At 43.4% G+C, this 23,415-nt stretch overlaps 1 protein-coding gene across 1 annotated transcript in view; it reads right to left on the bottom strand.

The window, feature by feature from the left end:
- Window positions 1-23,415, bottom strand: part of igf2r (insulin-like growth factor 2 receptor) — a 178,342-nt gene that overhangs the window by 22,786 nt on the left and 132,141 nt on the right. The window contains exons 35-42 of the mRNA XM_084314480.1: window positions 21,717-21,876; window positions 21,204-21,312; window positions 16,430-16,511; window positions 14,131-14,261; window positions 10,571-10,720; window positions 3,392-3,550; window positions 724-934; window positions 321-470 (exon numbers count right to left, since the gene is read on the bottom strand). Of these exons, the coding sequence (XP_084170606.1) occupies window positions 321-470; window positions 724-934; window positions 3,392-3,550; window positions 10,571-10,720; window positions 14,131-14,261; window positions 16,430-16,511; window positions 21,204-21,312; window positions 21,717-21,876 (1,152 nt within the window). The remainder of the gene's footprint in view (window positions 1-320; window positions 471-723; window positions 935-3,391; window positions 3,551-10,570; window positions 10,721-14,130; window positions 14,262-16,429; window positions 16,512-21,203; window positions 21,313-21,716; window positions 21,877-23,415) is intronic.

Genomic DNA, 23,415 nt, shown 5'->3' with positions numbered 1-23,415 from the left:
GGGGAGGGAGAGAGAGCAGAGAGGAGGGAGAGAGAAGAGAGGTGAGGATAGAGAGGAGGGAGATAGAGAAGAGAGGAGAAGAGAGAGGGGAGAGGATAGAGGGGAGAGAAGAGGAGATGATTGGTAGATAAATAGATGAGAGAGGGGAGTGGAGAGATAGGAGAGAAACATTTGAGGAGATGAGTGAGGAGAGAAAAGAGATCCAGAACTAAACGTCATCAACTGGAGTAAGCTGTATTTATTGGGTCCACTCCGCTTACTGTAGTATGTTTTAAGGGAGGCAGGAAGGAAGGAAGATAGATAGGATAGACGGATGTTACCTGCTGCACAGAAGCCCCACTTCTTGTCCTCGTAAAAGCTGGGTGAGGTAGAACACCACTTCCTACCGTCTGTCCGTCCGTCTATGGTGCACTCAGTGTAAGACTTATTCAGGAAGATGAAGGGAAACACACACTCTCCCTGGTCTGTCACTGGAAAGACAGACAGACAGACAGACAGACAGACAGACAGACAGACAGACAGACAGACAGACAGACAGACAGACAGACAGGGTTAGTGATACAGTACATGTGGTACTATTCTTTATAATATAAAGAATAGTATACACAAAGTGAAAATATGGACTAAATATGTAATAATGTAGGACAAATGACTCTCCTTGTGATTGCAGCAGTAGTGAGTGTTTAGAGAACAGGGAACTAGTATGCACACTAAGTGTCTCACCTGGTGGGCAGGGGTCTCCTCCTCCATACTTCATCAGCACGGCCTGTTCTTCATGGTTGTAGTCCATGGTCATTGCCTTGCTGATGCCAAACGACGCCGCGGAGCGGGACGACCCAGAACCAGACTCCTGGCACACGGCGCTCTGCTTACAGGCCGGCTCTGCCACCGCGCCACACACGTTGATATGGTAGGTCTCGGAGCCTACCGGCACCTATAACCATAACACACATGTTGATATGGTAGGTCTCGGAGCCTACCGGCACCTATAACCATAACACACATGTTGATATGGTAGGTCTCTGAGCCTACCGGCACCTATAACCATAACACACACGTTGATATGGTAGGTCTCTGAGCCTACCGGCACCTATAACCATAACACACACGTTGATATGGTAGGTCTCGGAGCCTACCGGCACCTATAACCATAACACACAAGTTGATATGGTAGGTCTCGGAGCCTACCGGCACCTATAACCATAACACACATGTTGATATGGTAGGTCTCGGAGTCTACCGGCACCTATAACCATAACACACATGTTGATATGGATGGGCGGCTACGTGGCGTAGTGGGCAAGGCGCTCGCCACGAATGCGGAGACGCTGGGCTCGCCTGTTCGAGCCCAGCGCTCCACATTGCTTTCAGTTTAGCTGGTCGTTCATACTAATACACATTGGCTGTATTAGGGGGTGGGAAACTGATGGGCGGGGATCGCGCGTTGTGGACAGCGACTCCTACAGGTCGGTTGGTGCGCCTGCGCAGTAGAATCAGGAAGTGTCGGGGGCAGCGTGAGCCTCCCACGCGTTACTCCTCGCCACTGAGAGATCGAGCTGCGCAGGTGAAAAGATGCGACTGCTGTTACCTCAAGTACCGGAGGGGACTTGTGCTATGTATGACTTAGTCCACATTGCAGCCGGCTTGTGGGAGGCAAGAAACAGCGTTCGTGACAGGGGAGGGTTGAATTGGATGATACGAAATTGGGATGGGAGAAAAAAATATATAGAAAATGGGAGAAAAAGAGGATAAAAAAAAATTTAAAATTAAAAACACACACGTTGATATGGTAGGTCTCGGAGCCTACCGGCACCTATAACCATAACACACACGTTGATATGGTAGGTCTCGGAGCCTACCGGCACCTATAACCATAACACACATGTTGATATGGTAGGTCTCGGAGCCTACCGGCACCTATAACCATAACACACACGTTGATATGGTAGGTCTCGGAGCCTACCGGCACCTATAACCATAACACACACGTTGATATGGTAGGTCTCGGAGCCTACCGGCACCTATAACCATAACACACACGTTGATATGTCTAATTTTCAAACAGATCATAATGAATAAATCAGTTTGAACCCAGTAAAATGTACTGGGTTCATTTATTGAAACAAAGTACTGTATGAAATAGTAAACAGTGCAATTACAGGTGGTCACTGGTCATTTCAACATTTTTAAAGTGAAATCAAGTAACTTTACCTGAGTAAAATAGTGCAATCACAATACTGGTATATACAATTCTGAGGTAGGCTTACTCTCTTGGTAAACATTAACACCATACCATTTATATGGTATTTACTGCACAGCCAGCATATAACAACAATAACTAAATATATTGCCTATGGTAAATACCATAAAAACATCAACACAGTGCAACAGTGTCAATTTAACTTTAAATATAACTTCAACTGAGGTAGACTACCACAATACTGTGGTCCATCCTATTTATTGCCCATTCAAATACCTGTATATAGGCCTATATACAGTTAGGCTAATAACAGTCAAGTTCATCTGCAAATAATAAAATTAAAATAAAATATATGGTACAGTATTAACTATAACATCATCAATGCAGCTTACACTGTGTAGAAACTTCTCTAGCCAACCTTTACTGGCCACAAACACTTTGCCTCCATCACTCACTGTTGGGTAGATTTCCATTGCTTTTCTTTGTATCATTTTGCGCAACACACGGTTGTGTTTGTTGCGCAATGCATAAATCCATTCGGAAAGTAGTGTCTCCATCTCCTCGCTCACTTTTTTTCTCCCTCCTCCAGTTATGCGTGCTCTTTTACCGTCAGCTGCTTTCAGCTCATTACTTTGTTTTTTCCAATATCGGATTTGTCTGGAATCAATGTTAAAGTGCTTTGCGGCTTTCTCTCCAGAATGCCCCGCCGCATACCTCAAAACGTCCTCTTTAAACTTAACGTCAAACTTTCGTCTCTGTTTAGTACCGGTAGCCATGCTTGCTCTGTTGTGTTACATGCTGCGCGCAACCCGTGTTCCATATACAGAAGTAAGGGGAGGTTCGCTCACGCGTATATTAGTAACCCGGCTTGTATTAGGAGGTCGGCTTATAATTGCTTATTTCAACAGCGCACCCGGTCATTAATAGAGAGTAGGTTTTTAATTGAATACAGGTCACTATTAGAGAATTTACGGTATATTAGGGCTGTCAAAGTTCAAACTGCTTTGCTTAGGGGTCACTGTGGAGTAGTTGTCAAGGCTTGTACAGACAGAAGTGTGGCCCCATTAACTTTACATCAGTTGTGTGGCTAAGTAACCAGAGCTGTGGGCACCCAGTATGAGCAACAGCATGGATTGTGCTGTAGGAAACAGGGCTTTGAGCGAGCGGTGTGATGCTGGAGGCGAGACCCACCTGGACCGGTCCTGAGAGAGCTGAGAGGTTAAAGGTGAACTGAAGCTGGGAGTCGGTCAGTTGGCAGCCGTCTGTGTGCGTGGTATCGGGGCACACGATGGGCGTGGCCCACTCAAACATAAACACACAGCCCTGCTGCCGCACCATTTGAGGAGAGCCCTAGAGAGACAGAGAGAGAGAGAGAGAGAGAGAGAGAGAGAGAGAGAGAGAGAGAGAGAGAGAGAGAGCGAGAGAGAGCGAGATAAAAACACATTTAAATCAATGTACACAAATAATTTGATTAAATTCAAATTAATTGTCATCATACAGCACTTACAACAACAATAAGTTTGGCATCCAACCAGAGTGCAAATGTAACAGTAAAGTACAATAGTAATATACAATGTACAGGGCCCAGTAGTTCAAAACTTTGATTAGTTGATCCCACTGGAGAGGTGGATTTATAGTGGATTACCAGAGAAACATATTCTGTCCTTTAATTCTGTCTGGACTCCAGTCTGTTTTGTCCTTTAATATTTCCCATTACAACAATACAATTCATTTTAAATAAGATGGCGAAGTTTGTAAATAAAAAAAATACATAATGTGTAGCCTTTATGGTTGATACATTTACTTTTATTTTTTCATATTTGCAGTGGCCTCTTGCCTAACTCTCAGAATAGTGTATTCAACCAAATTGTGATCATACAATTATCACAATGAAGATTGTGAAGTAGAAATGTAATTTTGATGAATATTTTTTTTTTCAACCAAATAGGCACATGTCCATCATCTGTGACCTTCAAAAGTAATTGTAGACAATAATATCTGGCATTGAACAACTCTGCCTCTAATTTAGAGGGATCCACAGGTGGGCCGGGATCATCAGCAGTCAGTCTGTTGTTGTTACCCTATTAGATTAATTATTCTTTATTACAATTCCATTATGATTTAAAGCAAGTGTTATGGAAAATATAATTCATCGGGCGGCCGGGTAGTGCAGCGGACTAAGCGTCTGTCTACCACCACAGAGACAGTGGGATCGAATCCAGCTGTGGTGCTTCCGGGTTGGCCGACCGTCCATACTAGCACAATTGGCAGTGTTAGCGGGTGGGAAACCCAGCGAGGGTGGGTCCTGGTCGTTGTAAACAGTGACTCCTACAGTTCAGTCGGGGCGCCTGCACAGCAAGGGAAGGATCTAGGAGAGGTAGTGTGACCTTCCACACGTTACACTCTCCCAGTGAGAGTCCACGCTGCCAGGTGAAAAGAAGCGGTGGGCTGGGTACACATGTGTCGGAGGAAGCATGTGATAGTCTCCGCCCTCCCAGACCGACGGTAGGGGGTAGAGTGCGCAACGACCAGGAAGGGGATTGGGAATTGGCATAACGACTAACATTGGGAGGGGAGAAAAACGGAAAAAGAAGGGGGGAAAATGATAATTCAAAAAAAGAAAATATAATTCATCATTATATCCTTAACCTCTTAACACATTGTGCGCCATAAACGGCGTAAGTCGTTATTGCCCGCCATGCGTTGAACGCCAACAGCGTTTTTGGGATCAATATTTCATTTTTTCGCCATGGCATTCATAATTCATCCAGCCTCCCTCCGGACTGCAGCGGCACCCTGTCAGAGAATGCAACGCCTCAATACCGCCGCCTGCTGGATGGTCGGGCGAGTTACTCACGCCAAACCGGAAGTGGCGATCGGTGCATCGAGGAAATCCCTCCGGCAGTCATATCTTGTTACCTGGGTCCAGACAAACACTCGAGTGCATTTGGATCGCTTTCAAAACGCAATAATCAATATGATTTCGGCGTTTATTGCGCCATACAAACCGGAAATGGATCTAGGAGATCGACGTCAAATAATTGGGATATTTTTCCTCCAGTTTCATCGGCGAACGGTAAGAGGACACTAACGTTATTTTCAGCCCGATTGTCCATTTCTTTGTTTGCAATAAGTCTGATCAATATATCAACCCATACTAAATAAAGCTGTTACTGACGATCAAGGAATTATAAACGACCCCCCCCCCCTTTCCTTCATGCATGATGAAGCATAATGTATACCGATCATATACATTTGAATTTTTTTTATATAGCGTGTATAGGAAAGAAACGCCAATCGATAATCTATCATATGCGTCAGGGCCTATAACTAGCGTTTTTGGAATTACAGCAGAAAAGCTTAAAAACATACTTATATTCTCGAAGGTATTAACACAACAATGTATGAATGAAAAAATATAACGTTCCCACATCCGGAACGATAGATAATCGATGTTGAATGGGCCATAGTAATGCAGATATAGCTATAATATTTAAAGTTATAGCCCTGCAAAGAAGGTAAACATCTCCATAGGCTTACAGCGGTGGCAGACTGGGTATAATGATGGGCACAATGCCCGGCGCCCAATGTGTTAACATGCAGCGGCCAGTATTCGACGTGCCCACCAGGCACAAAGTCACGGCACTTTGCGAGCGTTTAGCGGCTGCATTTTTCGCCGAACATATAAATTACCATTCGAAAGGTCTATTTGTTGCCGTTCGAATGCCACCTCACTCGACCAAATCCGTGCCTCGGTTCTCGAGTTACATGACGATATGTCAGACGAGCGTCTTTTTACGTGCAAAATTATTGGTCAGCGTTGTTGTAGCCAATGAGTGTAGCTTTCCAATGATACCCCACGTGTGGGTGTGTGAATAAGGGATCTAGGTGAAAGTTGACGAGCGAAAACACACGGTTCTGGATTCTGGAGAGCTTTTTTTTTGGCGCATGGTTTACCCGTATCTCTCTCAAAGAGCCATTTCTGAACGGATTTTTATCAAATTTGGACCTGTACTACATAAGACTTCAGGCTCTGGATCCGCGGTGTTTTCCAGCTTATACCTATTTTTGGGGGGAAATTGCAACCACTACAGAAAAGGATTTAGTCATCTTGAAATGTCTGAATCTGGATCAAGGTGATCCTATCCTGAATTGCTTTGAAATACCAGGACAACATTTAGAGTCTGATCCTGCATCACAAAATATGGGATTTCTAAATCTGATCCGATCAGATAGGGATTAAACATTTTGAAATACTGGGCCCAGGTGATTAAACTGGATATAAAATATATAAATTAGTACTACTGTACTGAGTAATAGTGCAAATCATATGAATGTACAGTGTTATGGAATTATTATGTACAGCAGTGTTTCTCAAAGTGGGGGGCGCGCCCCTCAGGGGGGGCGCAGAGGCATGACAGGGGGGGCCTTGAGATTTATTTAAAAAAAAATAAAAAAATAAAAAAAAAATACAGAAAATTACAGAAAATTATCACTAAAGTGCTATCTGTTGGAGCTGCACTGTTCTCCATGAAAATACCATTTCTCAAAATCTGAAAATCATTATTTAATAAAACACAGAAAAGGATCACCAAGTTACTCTGGATAAAAAAAAACTTTACAGACAACATTGAGACAAAGCTTCCTGACACATCTCCATCCAAACTCTTGGAAGAACTCTTTGAAATCTCATCTGATACCACCTAGAGAGCTAGTTTCAGAGTGTGGTGCTGAGTACCAATCATCTCATCTCATGGCCCACCAAGTATCTCATGATGCAGCAGTTAAGGTGTTGATACCATTCAGCACCACATACAGTATCTGTGTGAAGCTGGCTTTTCACCCATGACAGCTCTGAAAACAAAATATAGGGCCAATTTGAAAGGTCACGATATTGGTGTTATTTCAATAAATTTAAACATGGCCCATTTCATGACTATTTTGTTGGGGCGAGGGGGGGCCCAAAATATTTTGGTCCGCCAAAAGGGGGCCTGACAGAAAAAGTTTGAGAAGCACTGATGTACAGTGATAAAGGTATAAATACACTATAGTAGTAGTCGTACTGGCCAGCGGTTTAACAAGTAGTAAGAGTAGGTAAGGGATAAGTACAGATATAGAATCTAGAGGTAATTATGTAAAAAGGATATATGCAGGTATATACAGACAGATGTGGATAAATATATATGGTAAATATATACGATGATGACCGGGAGGATGCAACCCTCTCTACCCCGCCCCCATACCTCAAATGGATCCGCCATCAGCTCTATTTTAGATCTTTCAAAATGTTCAGTTGCTATTGCATGTACTTATTTGTACATGCTTATCAACCGTTTCGCCTGTTTTATAGCAACACTACTATCACGACATCTAAAAAGGGAGATCCCCCCCTTGAACGGCCCTTCTAAGGTTTCTCCCCTCCACATTGCCTGTGGTGCTATTTTCCTATTGCTAGGTTTTTCGTGAGTTTTTCCTTACCTTCACGTGGGGTATGTCTGGGAGTGTTGTATTCATTAATTTTACATTCTATTTTGGATTTTCTGGTGTTTTTGTCTTTGTTTTAGATTTATTGTGATGTTTCTTCTTGACTTGTTTAAAGAAGACGTGTCCGGCCCATGGGGACATTCACGTGTGTTGTCGGGCCTTACAAATATTTTTATTTTTTATTTGATTCGATATAAATTAAGGCTGTCAAAGTTAACGCAGTTTTAACACGAATGTTATGCAAATTTGCAATGCATGAGGGTCATCCTTTTGTGTTAAATGGCTGCATAAAGCAAGCATTTGTTGACTCTCATGTTGATAAGAGTATTAAAACTTGGAACTTGAAAAATATCTGTTTAACACTTTGGCTGCCTAAGGTTAAATTCATGATATACCATAGATTGCCAGCGCTATTTGTCTATGGAGAAAGTCCCCTTCTTTGCAGGGCTATAACTTTTTTAATTCTATTGCTACATTGCCATTATTAGGGCCCATTCAAAGTCCTATATGTATTGTTCATTGTGTAGCAACGTTAAACTTTTTCATTCACATATTCATAGTAAAGTATGGTCTAATGTATAAGTATGTTTTCATCTCTTTCTGCAGCTTTCTCCAGAACGTGATATATAGCCCCAAATGCATTATATTGATGATGAAATACAGTTTGATGGCAATCAGCGCGATATAAAAAATTCCAACTAGACGTACTTCTAGAAGTTACTACACGTCATCTGATGTTGACCGGATGGGCGAGGGGGCGTTTATAATTCCGTGGGCAGCGTTATACCAATCATCTAATGTGGGTCAAATGTTGATAATAGCAGTTAGTATCGAAGACGGTAACGTTACATGCTGAAACTCACCCCAGTCTCCGCGCGCCGTTGGGCGATCATCGTAGAGTAGAAATCTTATCATTATGGGATATATTTTTACCCGGTCCATCTCCAGCTTGTATAATGGTATATACGTCCAAATCATGTTGTTTATCGAGTTATTGCCAACCGATCACCGTGTAGCGTGACGAGCCAGAGTCCCATGACCTATAGCGAGCGCCCGGAAGTACTACGGACGTCTAGGACAACCTCTATGCAACATCCTGTTTGGAGATTGCGCCGATCGGCCACCAGATGGCGCTCCTGAACCGCCAGAGAGCTCAGTGGGTCCTGCTGGTGGATCTCAGGCCAGCGGAGGGGACATATGAATCCGATCGCAGATTTTTGAAATATTGATATAAGGACGACGTAACACGTCCTCCGGCAACTTTAGCATGGCCAGCAAAGACGTCTAAAGACGGTTCCCGGCAGTCAAAGTGTTAAGGTAGATAAAAAAAAATGCGATTAATTTGCGATTAATCGCGAGTTAACTATGGGCAATCATGCGATTAACACATTCTGGGCCATTGGGGCCCGTCTAATCCCACTCTATGAGGCCAGCTTTTCATTACAAGTTTTCACTGTGCATGAGGTTGTTTGTAGAGCTAAATCTATATTTTATATTATTGTTATGTGTCCATTGTCATTGTCAATTGACAGTATAAACCTTCAATATGCCATAAAGAAAATTTCATCAATACGTTCCCGTTTTATAGCGTCGTGAATATGAACTATATAGCGCAATGGTCTGGGGTAATTCCTGCAAAGCTAGTTATAGGGCGCTAAGCTAATAACGTTAAATCGATTGGTGTTTCGGCCCTACACAAGCTAGAGTTAAAAATCTAAATGCATATGATCTGTATCATGTTCCACCATGAATGCATGAAAGGGGGGGGGCGGGGGAAGTTGTTTCTGATTATTGATTACTAGGGGTGTAACGGTACACAAAAACCACGGTACGATACGTACCTCGGTTTTGAAGTCACGGTATGGTACGGTTTTCGGTACAGTGGGGGAAAGTTTGGCTTTTCATGTTCCACTCAGGGGTGATGTAGTGTGTGCAGTAACTAATTGTACTTGTAGGGCTGTCAACGAATATCCTATACTGAAATGAATAATCGACTTGTAAAAAAATATAAAAATATAAGTAATTATATTAGATTGTGAAAAAAACAGCCCCCGGTGGGCGGTCGTTAGTGGTTAACATACCTCTGTATTCGTTCGGTACACTACACAGCCGTTCGGTACAGTACGGTACACACTGAAACTTGTTCGGTTCGGTACGGATACGTGTACCTTTACACCCCTATTGATTACCAATAATGGCATTCGTTATTGCAACATCATACGCTGACCGGGTGGATGGCTATGAGAACAAGGCCCGATCAGACTGAAATTGATGTCAAATTGACGTCGCCATCTGGTAGATCGATATGTCCATTGGCTGATGCTATATTCCATTACTGCATACTGAATTTGGCGTCGCAAAAAGTATTCCAGGCGATCGGGTTGAAGCCCTCGCTTCAGGCAAACAGAAAAGCTAACCCGGAATGAAAAAAATGACACCCGGTCTGCAACAGGGGAAACTGCATTATCGAGACAGTGCCAATACCAGGATCTGGCCGGTACTGCACTTTCGGAGTCCCGATATGCCGTTTCCAGCCAAAATACAGCTCTGTGACATTGAGTAGGATATTAAAATGGAATAAAAGCAAAACAGAGTTTACAACGTATATATATACGTGGTTGGCCTTCAAAGGATGGCGCCCAATCACGTATTTATACGTGGTTGGCCGCGAAACGGTTAATCAGATTAAATATTTTAATCGATTGACAGCACTAATATAAATATATGTATACAGCATTATTGTACAAGCTAAACATTGTAAAGAATAAGTACGGTATACAAATTTGCAACAAAAGGGAAAATAATTGTTTTGTGTGCGCGTGTGTGTGTGTGTACTGACCAGCTCCAGGCCTCTCTGGCAGTGGGTGTGTGTGTGTGTGTACTGACCAGCTCCAGGCCTCTCTGGCAGGTCAACACGATGGTGGAGGTGTAATTCTGGGCAGAGTCAGATGGACAGGGGGTGGAGCTTCTGTAGGTGATTGACACCTCATTGGTGACATTGTTGATCTGTGGTCCTGATGTCGTTCTGCCAATGTCCTAAGAGAGAGAGAGGGAGAGGGAAAGAGAGAGAGAGAGGGGGACAGAGGGAGACAGAGAGAGACAGAGAGAGAGAGAGGAAGAGGGAGAGAGAGTCAGGGACAGACTGAGACAAAGGAAGGAGAAATAGGAGAAAAAGAGAGAAAAACAATCTCCAGAATATCTCACAAGACCCGTTTATGCAGAACTAGATTAAACCTGTGTGTATAAACCTGCCCATTTCCCCCCGCCTTTGACTAAAAACAAACTTCTAATTATAAAATTATTATCTGAAATAAAAAGGATAACATTCTTACTGTCTTTTACTACTATGTACTATGCTACTATGTCTACAGTATATTACTACCTACTAGGGCTGACCCCTATTAGTCGATTAGTCGACTAATCGGTCGAAAGGAGCCGCAGTCGACTGGCCAACCTTAGTCGAATATAAAAAAAAGAAAAAAAAATCTTTTCTTTTTTTATCATTCTTTCCAAAAGAAAATAGGCCTAGAACCGTGGCTAGCGCTAATGGCACGCATACCAGAGGCTAACTGCCTACGAAAACAGGCACAGAAAGAGGATTTCACCCATCTAAAAATGAACACACTCTAGACCAGGGGTCGGGAACCTATGGCTCGCGAGCCATATATGGCTCTTCTGGTGACAGCATATGGCTCACAGAAATTTTTTAGTAAAAAAAAAAAAAAAAAAAAAATGTAATACTTGTGATATTTCTTAATAATACTGTGTCATTTTAAAGTAAACAGAAATTAGTTTTGAAGATACAGCTAATAGTATCTGTAGCTGAAGATATAGCGAGCAGAGCTGGCGAGGGAACGCAAGTGGACAGAAATAAAAAATCTTCAACCTGAAGACCAGCTGATTCTTAAAACTTGGAACGAGCTTCCTGTGACATACCACACAATGCAGCGTGAGTATTGCCGTATTGACCATGTTTGGCTCTACATATGCATGTGGGCAGTCATTCTCGCATATGAGGAACATTAAGACCAACCTACGCTCACGTTTAACTGATGGAAGCCTCAACGCCTGCATGAAGCTCAACCTCACCACGTATGAACCAGACTACAAGGCCATCAGCAAAACCATGCAGCACCAGAAGTCGCATTAAAAGTAAGACATATTAAGGAATATGGCCACTACTCAGGATACAAACTAAACGTGACAAAGACCTTGGCATGGAACTATACCCCAACGACGGAAATTAGGGAACAGTACGGGATAAGATGGGACATGGACAAGATTAAATACTTAGGGGTGAACATCACGAGAGGGGTGGGGAAACTGTTTGAGGCGAACTATACACAGATAAATCAGAACATCAAGAGAGACTTGGAGAGATGGACAGTAATGCCCTTGGACTTCAATTCAAGAATAGAGGTCATTAAAATGAACATACTAGCAAGGTTACTGTACCTGTTCCAATCACTACCGATACAAATACCACAGAATCAATTCAGGGAGTGGGACAGACTGATATCAAGGTTCATATGGGCGGGGAGAAGACCACGGGTCAGATATAAAACACTACAACTACCAAAGGAAGAGGGAGGGATGGCAGTACCCAGCCTACAAGATTATTATTATGCAGCGCAACTGAGAGCAGTGACGTGCTGGTGTAACGACAAATATGAGGCAAGATGGAAAGACATTGAAAAAGAAGGGGAGGGATACAAGGTACAAGCTCTGGTGGGAGATAGGGAACTGTTCAAAGAAAAAGAGGGACTGTTAGATCCCATCACCAAATGCACCTTGACCATATGGAACAGAGTAGTAAAAACACACAAATTAGAGAAGCAGTCAGGGGTTCTGAGATGGATAGCACATGACAAGAGATTCAAACCAGGGAGGCTGGACCATGGATTCAGGAGGTGGGAGAGGGGGGGGGGGGGGGGGCAACAGCGATATGCAAAATGATAGAGAAGGGGGAAATGCAAACACTACAAAAATTAAAGGAGAACTTTGGACTAGAAAACAGGGACCACTTCAGATATCTACAGATTAGAGATTACTATAATAAAGAAATAAGAGGGGACAAGGAAGAAGAACAGAATGGAATAATTAGGATGATAGTAAGGGCATACGAAGGAGGGAAAGGAAGGGTAATATCAGCACTGTACCGGGCTATAATGACCAGCAAGGGACACACGACCGATTATATAAGGGAGAAATGGGAGAGAGAACTAAAGATAGGAATAACAGGGAAGGAATGGGGGAACATATGCGAGGTGCAACATTCAACAACAGGATCGAGGATATGGAAAGAGTTTGGATGGAAAAACATAATCAGATTCTTTATAACCCCAGAGCTGAAGGGAAAATATGCACCAACACAAAGAGCATGCTGGAGGATGTGTGGGAAGGAGGGGGCAAATCACACACACATATTCTGGGGATGTCAGAAGCTGAAGGGGTATTGGGAGGAGATAGGGGAGGCAATGATCAGAATATTAGGATACGGGTTACCACAAACAGGACTGGTGCTTTACTTAGGAGACCTGACACACGAGGGAATACAAGGGGGGGACAAATATTTAATAAAGATAATGTTGATAGCGACCAGAAAAGCAATAACAAGACTGTGGTACAAAGAAGACCCACGACAATAGCACAATGGGTAGGAATAGTGGAGGAGATACAGGATATGGAGAGGATAACACACATGCTGAGGTTACAGGAAGAGAAATTTGGAGAAAGATGGGGAAAGTGGGAGGATTACAAGGGGGACGAAAACGACATCACAGAGGAAGAACCAAATGCATCACAAGAGGGCGAAGGGTAAAGGAGGAAAGAGGTTCAAGGAGGGTCTCTGAACCCATGTCACACACTTTTGACTTAGTTAGCATTTTCTGATTTTATTTTTTAGGGTATGACAATTGTATTATATTTTTTGTACTTTATTATTTATGTCTGTTTAACAATGTTGTATTATGGGTTCCATTTTTGTGTAAGTGTTGTTTGTCTATAAATGTTAATAAAAATGTAAGTAAAAAAAAAAAAAAAAAGTAAGACATATTTAATTTATTATACGTTAAAAATACTATATGGCTCTCAATGAAATATATTTAGAAATATTTGGCTTTTATGGCTCTCCCAGTCAAAAAGGTTCCTGACCCCTGCTCTAGACAAATATCAAGATGTATCCATCAGTGGACCAATTGCATGCTTTTGCAGAGGACAAGAAGCCTTCAGTCGACTCCTTCAGACATTAAGCACCCCCCACAGCCCAAATGGAATGATATACAATAAAAAAATTTAAAAACTTTAATATTTTTTTGAAAGATAACTTTTTATTTTATTTTTTTTGTCAACCAATAGTCGACTAACGGCACATTTTTGCCAATCATAGTCGACCATCCAAATCCTTAGTCGGGGACAGCCCTAAACTCAATGTATGTATAACTCACTATAGGCGGTGCGTCGACAGGGTCCATGCAGACGGCAGCTCCGGGGGGACAGCTGACCCCAGGGATGGGGGTGAGGGGCTCACAGATGTTGATGTAGAAGTCTGGAGAGATGCTCTGCTCCACGTCGTCATCTTTAAAAAGACCCAACCAGTGATCCAAATGTAAACAAATGGGTAGCCCCACCGTCAAGGATAAGAAATAAGGATCGAGACATGTTTTCATTCTCAGTCATTGATTGACTGACCTGTAGTGGCGTAGTAGTGACCTGTAGTGGTGTAGTACTGACCTGTAGTGGTGTAGTACTGACCTGTAGTGGTGTAGTACTGACCTGTAGTGGTGTAGTAGCCCATATTGACCTGTAGTGGTGTAGTACTGACCTGTAGTGGTGTAGTACTGACCTGTAGTGGTGTAGTACTGACCTGTAGTGGTGTAGTACTGACCTGTAGTGGCGTAGTACTGACCTGTAGTGGTGTAGTACTGACCTGTAGTGGTGTAGTACTGACCTGTAGTGGTGTAGTAGCCCATATTGACCTGTAGTGGTGTAGTACTGACCTGTAGTGGTGTAGTACTGACCTGTAGTGGCGTAGTAGTGACCTGTAGTGGTGTAGTACTGACCTGTAGTGGCGTAGTAGTGACCTGTAGTGGTGTAGTACTGACCTGTAGTGGTGTAGTACTGACCTGTAGTGGCGTAGTAGTGACCTGTAGTGGTGTAGTACTGACCTGTAGTGGCGTAGTAGTGACCTGTAGTGGTGTAGTACTGACCTGTAGTGGCGTAGTAGTGACCTGTAGTGGTGTAGTACTGACCTGTAGTGGTGTAGTACTGACCTGTAGTGGCGTAGTAGTGACCTGTAGTGGTGTAGTACTGACCTGTAGTGGCGTAGTAGTGACCTGTAGTGGTGTAGTACTGACCTGTAGTGGCGTAGTAGTGACCTGTAGTGGTGTAGTACTGACCTGTAGTGGTGTAGTACTGACCTGTAGTGGTGTAGTACTGACCTGTAGTGGTGTAGTAGCCCATATTGACCTGTAGTGGTGTAGTAGTGACCTGTAGTGGCGTAGTACTGACCTGTAGTGGCGTAGTAGTGACCTGTAGTGGTGTAGTACTGACCTGTAGTGGTGTAGTACTGACCTGTAGTGGTGTAGTACTGACCTGTAGTGGTGTAGTACTGACCTGTAGTGGTGTAGTAGCCCATATTGACCTGTAGTGGTGTAGTAGTGACCTGTAGTAGTGACCTGTAGTGGTGTAGTACTGACCTGTAGTGGTGTAGTACTGACCTGTAGTAGTGACCTGTAGTGGTGTAGTACTGACCTGTAGTGGTGTAGTACTGACCTGTAGTAGTGACCTGTAGAGGTGTAGTAGTGACCTGTAGTGGTGTAGTACTGACCTGTAGAGGTGCAGTACTGACCTGTAGTGGTGTAGTACTGACCTGTAGGTGTAGTAGTGACCTGTAGAGGTGCAGTAGTGACCTGTAGTGGTGCAGTACTGACCTATAGGTGTAGTAGTGACCTGTAGTGGTGTAGTACTGACCTGTAGTGGTGTAGTACTGACCTGTAGTGGTGTAGTAGTGACCTGTAGTGGTGTAGTACTGACCTGTAGTGGTGTAGTAGTGACCTGTAGTGGTGTAGTACTGACCTGTAGTGGTGTAGTACTGACCTGTAGTGGTGTAGTACTGACCTGTAGTGGTGTAGTACTGACCTGTAGGTGTAGTAGTGACCTGTAGTGGTGTAGTACTGACCTGTAGTACTGACCTGTAGTGGTGTAGTACTGACCTGTAGTGGTGTAGTAGTGACCTGTAGTGGTGTAGTACTGACCTGTAGTGGTGTAGTACTGACCTGTAGTACTGACCTGTAGTGGTGTAGTAGTGACCTGTAGTGGTGTAGTAGTGACCTGTAGTGGTGTAGTAGTGACCTGTAGTGGTGTAGTACTGACCTGTAGTGGTGTAGTACTGACCTGTAGTGGTGTAGTAGTGACCTGTAGTGGTTTAGTGGTGTAGTAGTGACCTGTAGTGGTGTAGTGACCTGTAGTGGTGTAGTAGTGACCTGTAGTGGTGTAGTACTGACCTGTAGTGGTGTAGTAGTGACCTGTAGTGGTGTAGTACTGACCTGTAGTGGTGTAGTACTGACCTGTAGTGGTGTAGTGTGGTGTAGTACTGACCTGTAGTGGTGTAGTACTGACCTGTAGTGGTGTAGTAGTGACCTGTAGTGGTGTAGTAGTGACCTGTAGCAGTATAGTACTGACCTGTAGCGGTATAGTACTGACCTGTAGCAGTATAGTACTGACCTGTAGCGGTATAGTACTGACCTGTAGCAGTATAGTAGCCGTTGATGTGGATCAGAGGAGTCAGGTCTATCAGGCTGGAGCCGTTCAGAACAGAACACTTGACCTGGGAGACAGGAACCAAGGTCATCTGTCTCATCAACTGGCCACTACACACCAGGAAGACTTACAAGAAGTCTTACAACACGCCAAGAATACACTTATAAGAGGCCAAGAATACAGACTTACAACACGCCAAGAATACAGACTTATAACAGGCCAAGAATACAGACTTATAACAGGCCAAGAATACAGACTTACAACAGGCCAAGAATACAGACTTACAACACGCCAAGAATACAGACTTACAACGCGCCAATAATACAGACTTATAATCAACATGTACCACCATTTGGCAGGTAGTCTCACATAGCCAGACTTCTCCCCATGTCTGGCAGAACCCATCATCATTGAAACAAGTACAAAATCATCCAGACCCACGGTGCAACAACATGTAGCACCTACATGACCACCACCCATGTGTCCTACCAAATGTCCCACATTACGTCCTGCATAAAACGTCCATGTATGGGTGAGTGAGTGACCACAATCTGCCATGTATGGGTCTGGGGGGCAGTCCTGTGTGCAGTGGGAAAAGTATTTCCTCTCTTGTTTGTATTTCCCAAATCAATCATCTGAGCCGAAAAATGCAACTTGCGTCGGGGGAGAAATGTTTCTTCTTCAAAGTTTTCCACCATGAGAGAGTAGCTTGCTAGCTCCACAACTTGTTGTTGATCCTAGTGATGGACATTTTGGAAACTATTAAAAAAATGTAAATAAAAAAAAAACAAGCGGAATGGGAAGTAGCAAAGGACAGTAGTCAGCTTCTACACACTGTCAACATCCTGTGATCCTGTGGTCCTGTGGGACTATTTGGCAGGTGACATTTCTTTACAAGGATAGGTTCTATTCATAACCTTTATTTACCAGGATATGTTCCGTTTATAACCTTTATTTACCAGGATAGGTTCTCTGAGTGGGGACACTTAGACGGATGATGTCAAAGCATGGTTGGCATTAAATAGTTTACTTCTCAATGACAGTAAAACGGAGGTTATGGTGTTTGGTCCCAGCAATGGGCATGTGTCTCCTCCGGGTGACTTGGGCCCCCTTGGACCTTTTGTGAAGCCAACTGTCCCCAATCTAGGGGTAAAGATCGATTATGACCATAAGTTGGACAAACAGACCAATGCTGTAGTGGGAAAGAGCTTTTTCCAGCTTAGGAGGCTGTCCAAGGTCAAACCTTTTTTATCCCGTAGTGTTTTTGAAACTGTCTCCTTGGGTCCTACTAATCACCCCAAAGTCCCAGAAAATATCCTAAAGTACCCCAAAATACCCCAAAGTATACCCCAAAATACCCCAAAGTATACCCCAAAGTACCAGAAAATACCCCAAAGTACCCTAAAATACCCCAAAATACCCCAAAGTACCCCAAAATACCCAAAAGTATACCCCAAAGTACCAGAAAATACCCCAAAATACCCCAAAGTACCAGAAAATACCCCAAAGTAGCCCAAAATACCCCAAAGTACCAGAAAATACCCCAAAGTACCCTAAAATACTCCAAAATACCCCAAAATACCCTAAAATACCCCAAAGTATACCCAAAGTACCAGAAAATACCCCAAAATACACTAAAATACCCCAAAGTATACCCCAAAGTACCAGAAAATACCCCAAAGTACCCCAAAATACCCCAAAGTATACCCCAAAGTACCAGAAAATACCCTAAAATACGCCAAAGTATACCCCAAAGTACCAGAAAATACCCCAAAGTACCAGAAAATACCCCAAAGTACCCCAAAGTATACCCCAAAGTACCAGAAAATACCCCAAAATACCCTAAAATACCCCAAAGTATACCCCAAAATACCCCAAAGTATACCCCAAAGTACCAGAAAAATACCCCAAAGTACCCCAAAATACCCCAAAGTATACCCCAAAATACCAGAAAATACCCCAAAGTACCCCAAACTATACCCCAAAATACCAGAAAATACCCCAAAGTACCCCAAAATACCCCAAAGTATACCCCAAAATATCCCAAAATACCCCCAAGTGCCTGGAAATATACCACAAAGTACCACAAAATACCTAAAATGAAAAACTAAAATGTGCACATTTTGTGTAATAGTGTGTAATAGTGTAATAGTGTGTAATAGTGTAATAGTGTGTAATAGTGTAATAGTGTGTAATAGTGTGCTAGTGTGTAATAGTGTGCTAGTGTGTAATAGTGTAATGTAATAGTGTAATAGTGTAATAGTGTGCTAGTGTGTAATAGTGTAGTGTGTAATTGTGTAGTGTGTAATTGTGTAATAGTGTAATAGTGTGTAATAGTGTAATAGTGTGTAATAGTGTGTAATAGTGTGCTAGTGTAATAGTGTAAGTGTGTAATAGTGTAATAGTGTAATAGTGTGTAATAGTGTAATAGTGTGCTAGTGTAATAGTGTGTAATAGTGTGTAATTGGCGGACCAATATGTTGGTCCGCCAAAGGGGGGCCTGACAGAAAAAGTTTGAGAAGCACTGCTTTAGGGTATACTTTGGGGTATTTTGGGGTATACTTTGGGGTATTTTGGGGTATTTTAGGGTACTTGACTATTTTGGGGTATACTTTGGGGTACTTTAGGGTATTTTCTGGTACTTTGGGGTATACTTTGGGGTATTTTCTGGTACTTTGGGCTATTTTGGGGTATACTTTGGGGTACTTTGGGGGTATTCTAGGGTACTTTGGGGTATTTTGGGGTATTTTCTGGTATACTTTGCGGTATTTTAGGGTATTTTGGGGTATGTTGGGGTATTTTAGGGTATTTTGGGGTATTTTCTGGTACTTTGGGGTATTTTGGGGTATACTTTGGGGTATTTTGGGGTACTTTGGGGTATTTTGGGGTATACTTTGGGGTATTTTAGGGTATTTTGGGGTATTTTAGGGTATTTTCTGGTACTTTGGGGTGATTAGTAGGACCCGTCTCCTTGACTATTGTAATGCCTTATATGTTGGCGTCAGTCAGGCCTCCCTCTCTCGCTTGCAGTTAGTCCAGAACACCGCTGCTCGTCTGCTAACTGGAACACGTAAGTGAGAGCACATTTCCCCTGTACTGGCTTCCCTCCACTGGCTTGCTGTGTGTTTTAGGATAGATTTTAAGGTTTTACTGTTTGCTTTAAAATTTCTAAATGGCTTGGCACCGGGCTACCTTTTGGGGTACTTTGGGGTATTTTAGGGTACTTGACTATTTTGGGGTATACTTTGGGGTACTTTAGGGTATTTTCTGGTACGTTGGGGTATACTTTGGGGTATTTTCTGGTACTTTGGGCTATTTTGGGGTATACTTTGGGGTACTTTGGGGGTATTTTAGGGTACTTTGGGGGTATTTTGGGGTATTTTCTGGTATACTTTGCGGTATTTTAGGGTATTTTGGGGTATTTTGGGGTATGTTGGGGTATTTTAGGGTACTTTGGGGTATTTTGGGGTATTTTCTGGTACTTTGGGGTATTTTGGGGTATACTTTGGGGTATTTTGGGGTATTTTAGGGTATTTTGGGGTATACTTTGGGGTATTTTAGGGTATTTTGGGGTATACTTTGGGGTATTTTAGGGTATTTTCTGGTACTTTGGGGTGATTAGTAGGACCCGTCTCCTTGACTATTGTAATGCCTTATATGTTGGCGTCAGTCAGGCCTCCCTCTCTCGCTTGCAGTTAGTCCAGAACACCGCTGCTCGTCTGCTAACTGGAACACGTAAGTGAGAGCACATTTCCCCTGTACTGGCTTCCCTCCACTGGCTTGCTGTGTGTTTTAGGATAGATTTTAAGGTTTTACTGTTTGCTTTAAAATTTCTAAATGGCTTGGCACCGGGCTACCTCTCGGACCTGCTGGAACCTTATGTTCCTCCAAGGTCCCTCAGGTCCTCTGATCAGCTCCTCCTGGCTGTTCCCAAGTCCAGGCTGAAGCTTGCAGTGGCAGCCCCAAAGCTCTGGAATGAGCTGCCACTGCATGTTAGGCAGGCCCCCACTCGGCAGGTGTTTAAATCACACCTCAAAACTCATCTATTTGCTTTGGCTTTTGGTTTTTAAACAGTTTGAGAGACCTGCCTTTTTATGTGACATATTGTATTTGTTTTTATTGTGTGCTTTTATCTTTTTATCTTATGTTGTGGGGCTTGTACAGCACTTTGGTCAACTTTGTTGTTTTTAAATGTGCTCTATAAATAAAGTGGATTGGATTGGACTCTTTTTCAGCAACGCCCAGCTTCACACTCACATTCACACCTGTAGCTGCCCAGTACAACCACAGTCTGACACTGTTGATCACTAGGAGCTGTCCAGTACAACCACAGTCCGACACTGTTGACCACTAGGAGCTGCCCAGTACAACCACAGCCTGACACTGTTGACCACTAGGAGCTGCCCAGTACAACCACAGTCTGACACTGTTGACCACTAGGAGCTGCCCAGTACAACCACAGTCTCACACTGTTGACCACTAGGAGCTGCCCAGTACGACCACAGTCTGACACACTGTTGACCACTAGGAGCTGCCCAGTACAACCACAGTCTGACACTGTTGACCACTAGGAGTTAGTTAGACAGGTTTGTCAGTTACTCAGTGCTGGAAATCAGTTACAAGCTGAAATGTTACTGGCCTCACAGATAATTAACATTACCACATACCTACTGTATGTGACAGAAGAAACTGGTTACACACATGTGTGCACTCTCACCCAAATGCATGCACATGCACACGCATGAAGACAGAGACTCACGGGCTGTTGGCAGACCAGGGCTGTGTGCAGGGAGATGTAGTGAGTGCAGGTATCGGCGTTTGAGTCCACTAAGACGGGTTCTGTAGAGCCTGGTCCTGATCTAGAAGACCTACACACACGCACACACACACAGGACATTAGAGTAGATACAGATTACAGTCTCTCGACCCCTTCTCTCTCTATGACCTAATCTATCAATGTTCAAGACCCACTTCTCAATTGATTCCTATGCACTCTCCATCTCTATCTCTTGTCTCTCTCGCTCTCTCACTCTATATTTCTTTGACTCTATTTCTCTCTATATATATCTCTCTCTCACTATATTTCTCTGGCTCTCTCTCCGGGTTGTTGTACACCATCGCCTGCAATTCATTCAAAACAGACAAACCGCTGAGGCCTTAATACCTCTTTTTCTAGATACTGGGTCACATGGGAAATGGAATTCCAAAAGCAGCAGGTGGTTGGCAGCAGTGTCCTTGTTGCCTAGCAACACACGGCTAATGCTCCACGTACATGCAGATGAAGCTGATGATGCTCTTGTGTTTTAGGGTGGGGTTTGCGGGGCAGGCATCTCCTCCCTGATAGGTCAGCGTCAACACCTGATCCAGGTAGGACAACTTCCTGCTCGCCTGACCCCCGCTCACCGCACTGCTGCCGTCCTTAATGCACACACCTAGGACACACACACACACACACACACACAGAAAGACAAACAGACACACACAAACACACAAAAAAAGACAAACAGACACCATTAATATTGGCCCTCCAAAGCGTTCCAGATAATTATTAGATGCTACAGATGAAGCAGGTCTGTCTCCCATTCTACCGTCTGCAATACGTTGATAGGATATAGCCACAGTGCTTCAGAGGATAGGATATAGCCACAGCGCTTCAGAAATAGGTCTCGAAAGTCATAGCACACAATGACCTTTCTCAACCTTTCTCTAGGCTTTTTCTCTAGAAACTGCCCGGTTAAGTTGCGCCATTCCGCTTGTCATCATGAATCTACAAACGTTTTTATTTATCATCTGAAAGCCCACTTTGTTTGCAACTCACAAAGCATTAATAAATTGATCTATTATAAATAGAGCAGCGGAGTAGACTGGCATCATCCTGTCGTTGGCGGAGATAACCATTTATAGGCAGTTTGAGTTTTAATAAAATAATGGAACATAATAGTTTGTCCCTGTACTTGTCTTCAGCAGCAGGCTATTATGAGCAAACAAAATGAAAGCGGAGAACGGAGAAATTTGGCACTACAGATGAATGAAGTTTGGACAATTTATATCAGCAAAGAAGGCTTGGCGGCCCACCTCTGCTAATATGTGTAATATAATCTCTTTGAGAATGTTGCTGGACACGGACAAAGGATCATTATCATCCATGTCTGTCTGACTAATCTGTAGAGCTGTATACTCAGGGACCGAAACTAGAGAGCGCCGCCCGCCATTTGCGGGCAGTTTTTACGTTTGGCGCCTCCCACTTAGAGGACTGACCGCCGTGTGGTGGCCAATCAAATGGTCATGTGAAAACCGAAAATCATGATCCAATTCTGAGCGGAGTTCTCACTCGCTGTCTGAGCACAGACACGCAGCGGCGGCGCATTGCTGCTCCTAAACCTCCCCTACCTGTTTCTGTATGCTGCATGTAAACACAGTCACCGTGACTGATGTTAGTCTAGTCAGAGAGACCTCCGTGAGCTGATGTTAGCTACTGTTACAAAATGACCCAGTCAACTATTCACTTTTAGTTTAATACATGAGGCATTGTGTAACGTTATCCAGCTGGCTAGCTTCTGATAGCTCCTGACATAAACAACTGCAAGTGTCCAGTTACATCGCATGAGGGCTGCAGCGCTGCTGACTAGGGTCCAGGTGCAGGGCAGGAGAATCCTTTCATGCTGAATGTAAGAGTTTAGGGTCCAGCTGTAGCGCCGGAGAATCCTTGCTGGAGCTGGAGGCCACTAGAGTATACACACAGACAGTGGAGCTGTTTGCAGACAGCGAGGTGGCGATGTCTCGCAGATAATACAACTACAAGTATGATTATATAATATATATATTTTATTAAAAAAAAATTATATAAAATAATAATAATTTTTTTTTTATCAAAAAAAAGTTGGCAGGTAAGAAATCTGCTTGGCGGGTAGATTCTTCCCATCTACCTGCCACTGGCCGGTGAGTCAAAAAGTTAATTTCGCTCCCTGTGT

This window comes from Notolepis coatsorum (genome assembly GCF_963971535.1).
Source record: "Notolepis coatsorum genome assembly, chromosome: 5".
In the NCBI taxonomy this organism is placed as follows: Eukaryota; Metazoa; Chordata; class Actinopteri; order Aulopiformes; family Paralepididae; genus Notolepis; species Notolepis coatsorum.
The sequence above is the reverse complement of the archived record's forward strand: the minus strand, read 5'-3'. Positions and strand labels throughout refer to the sequence as shown.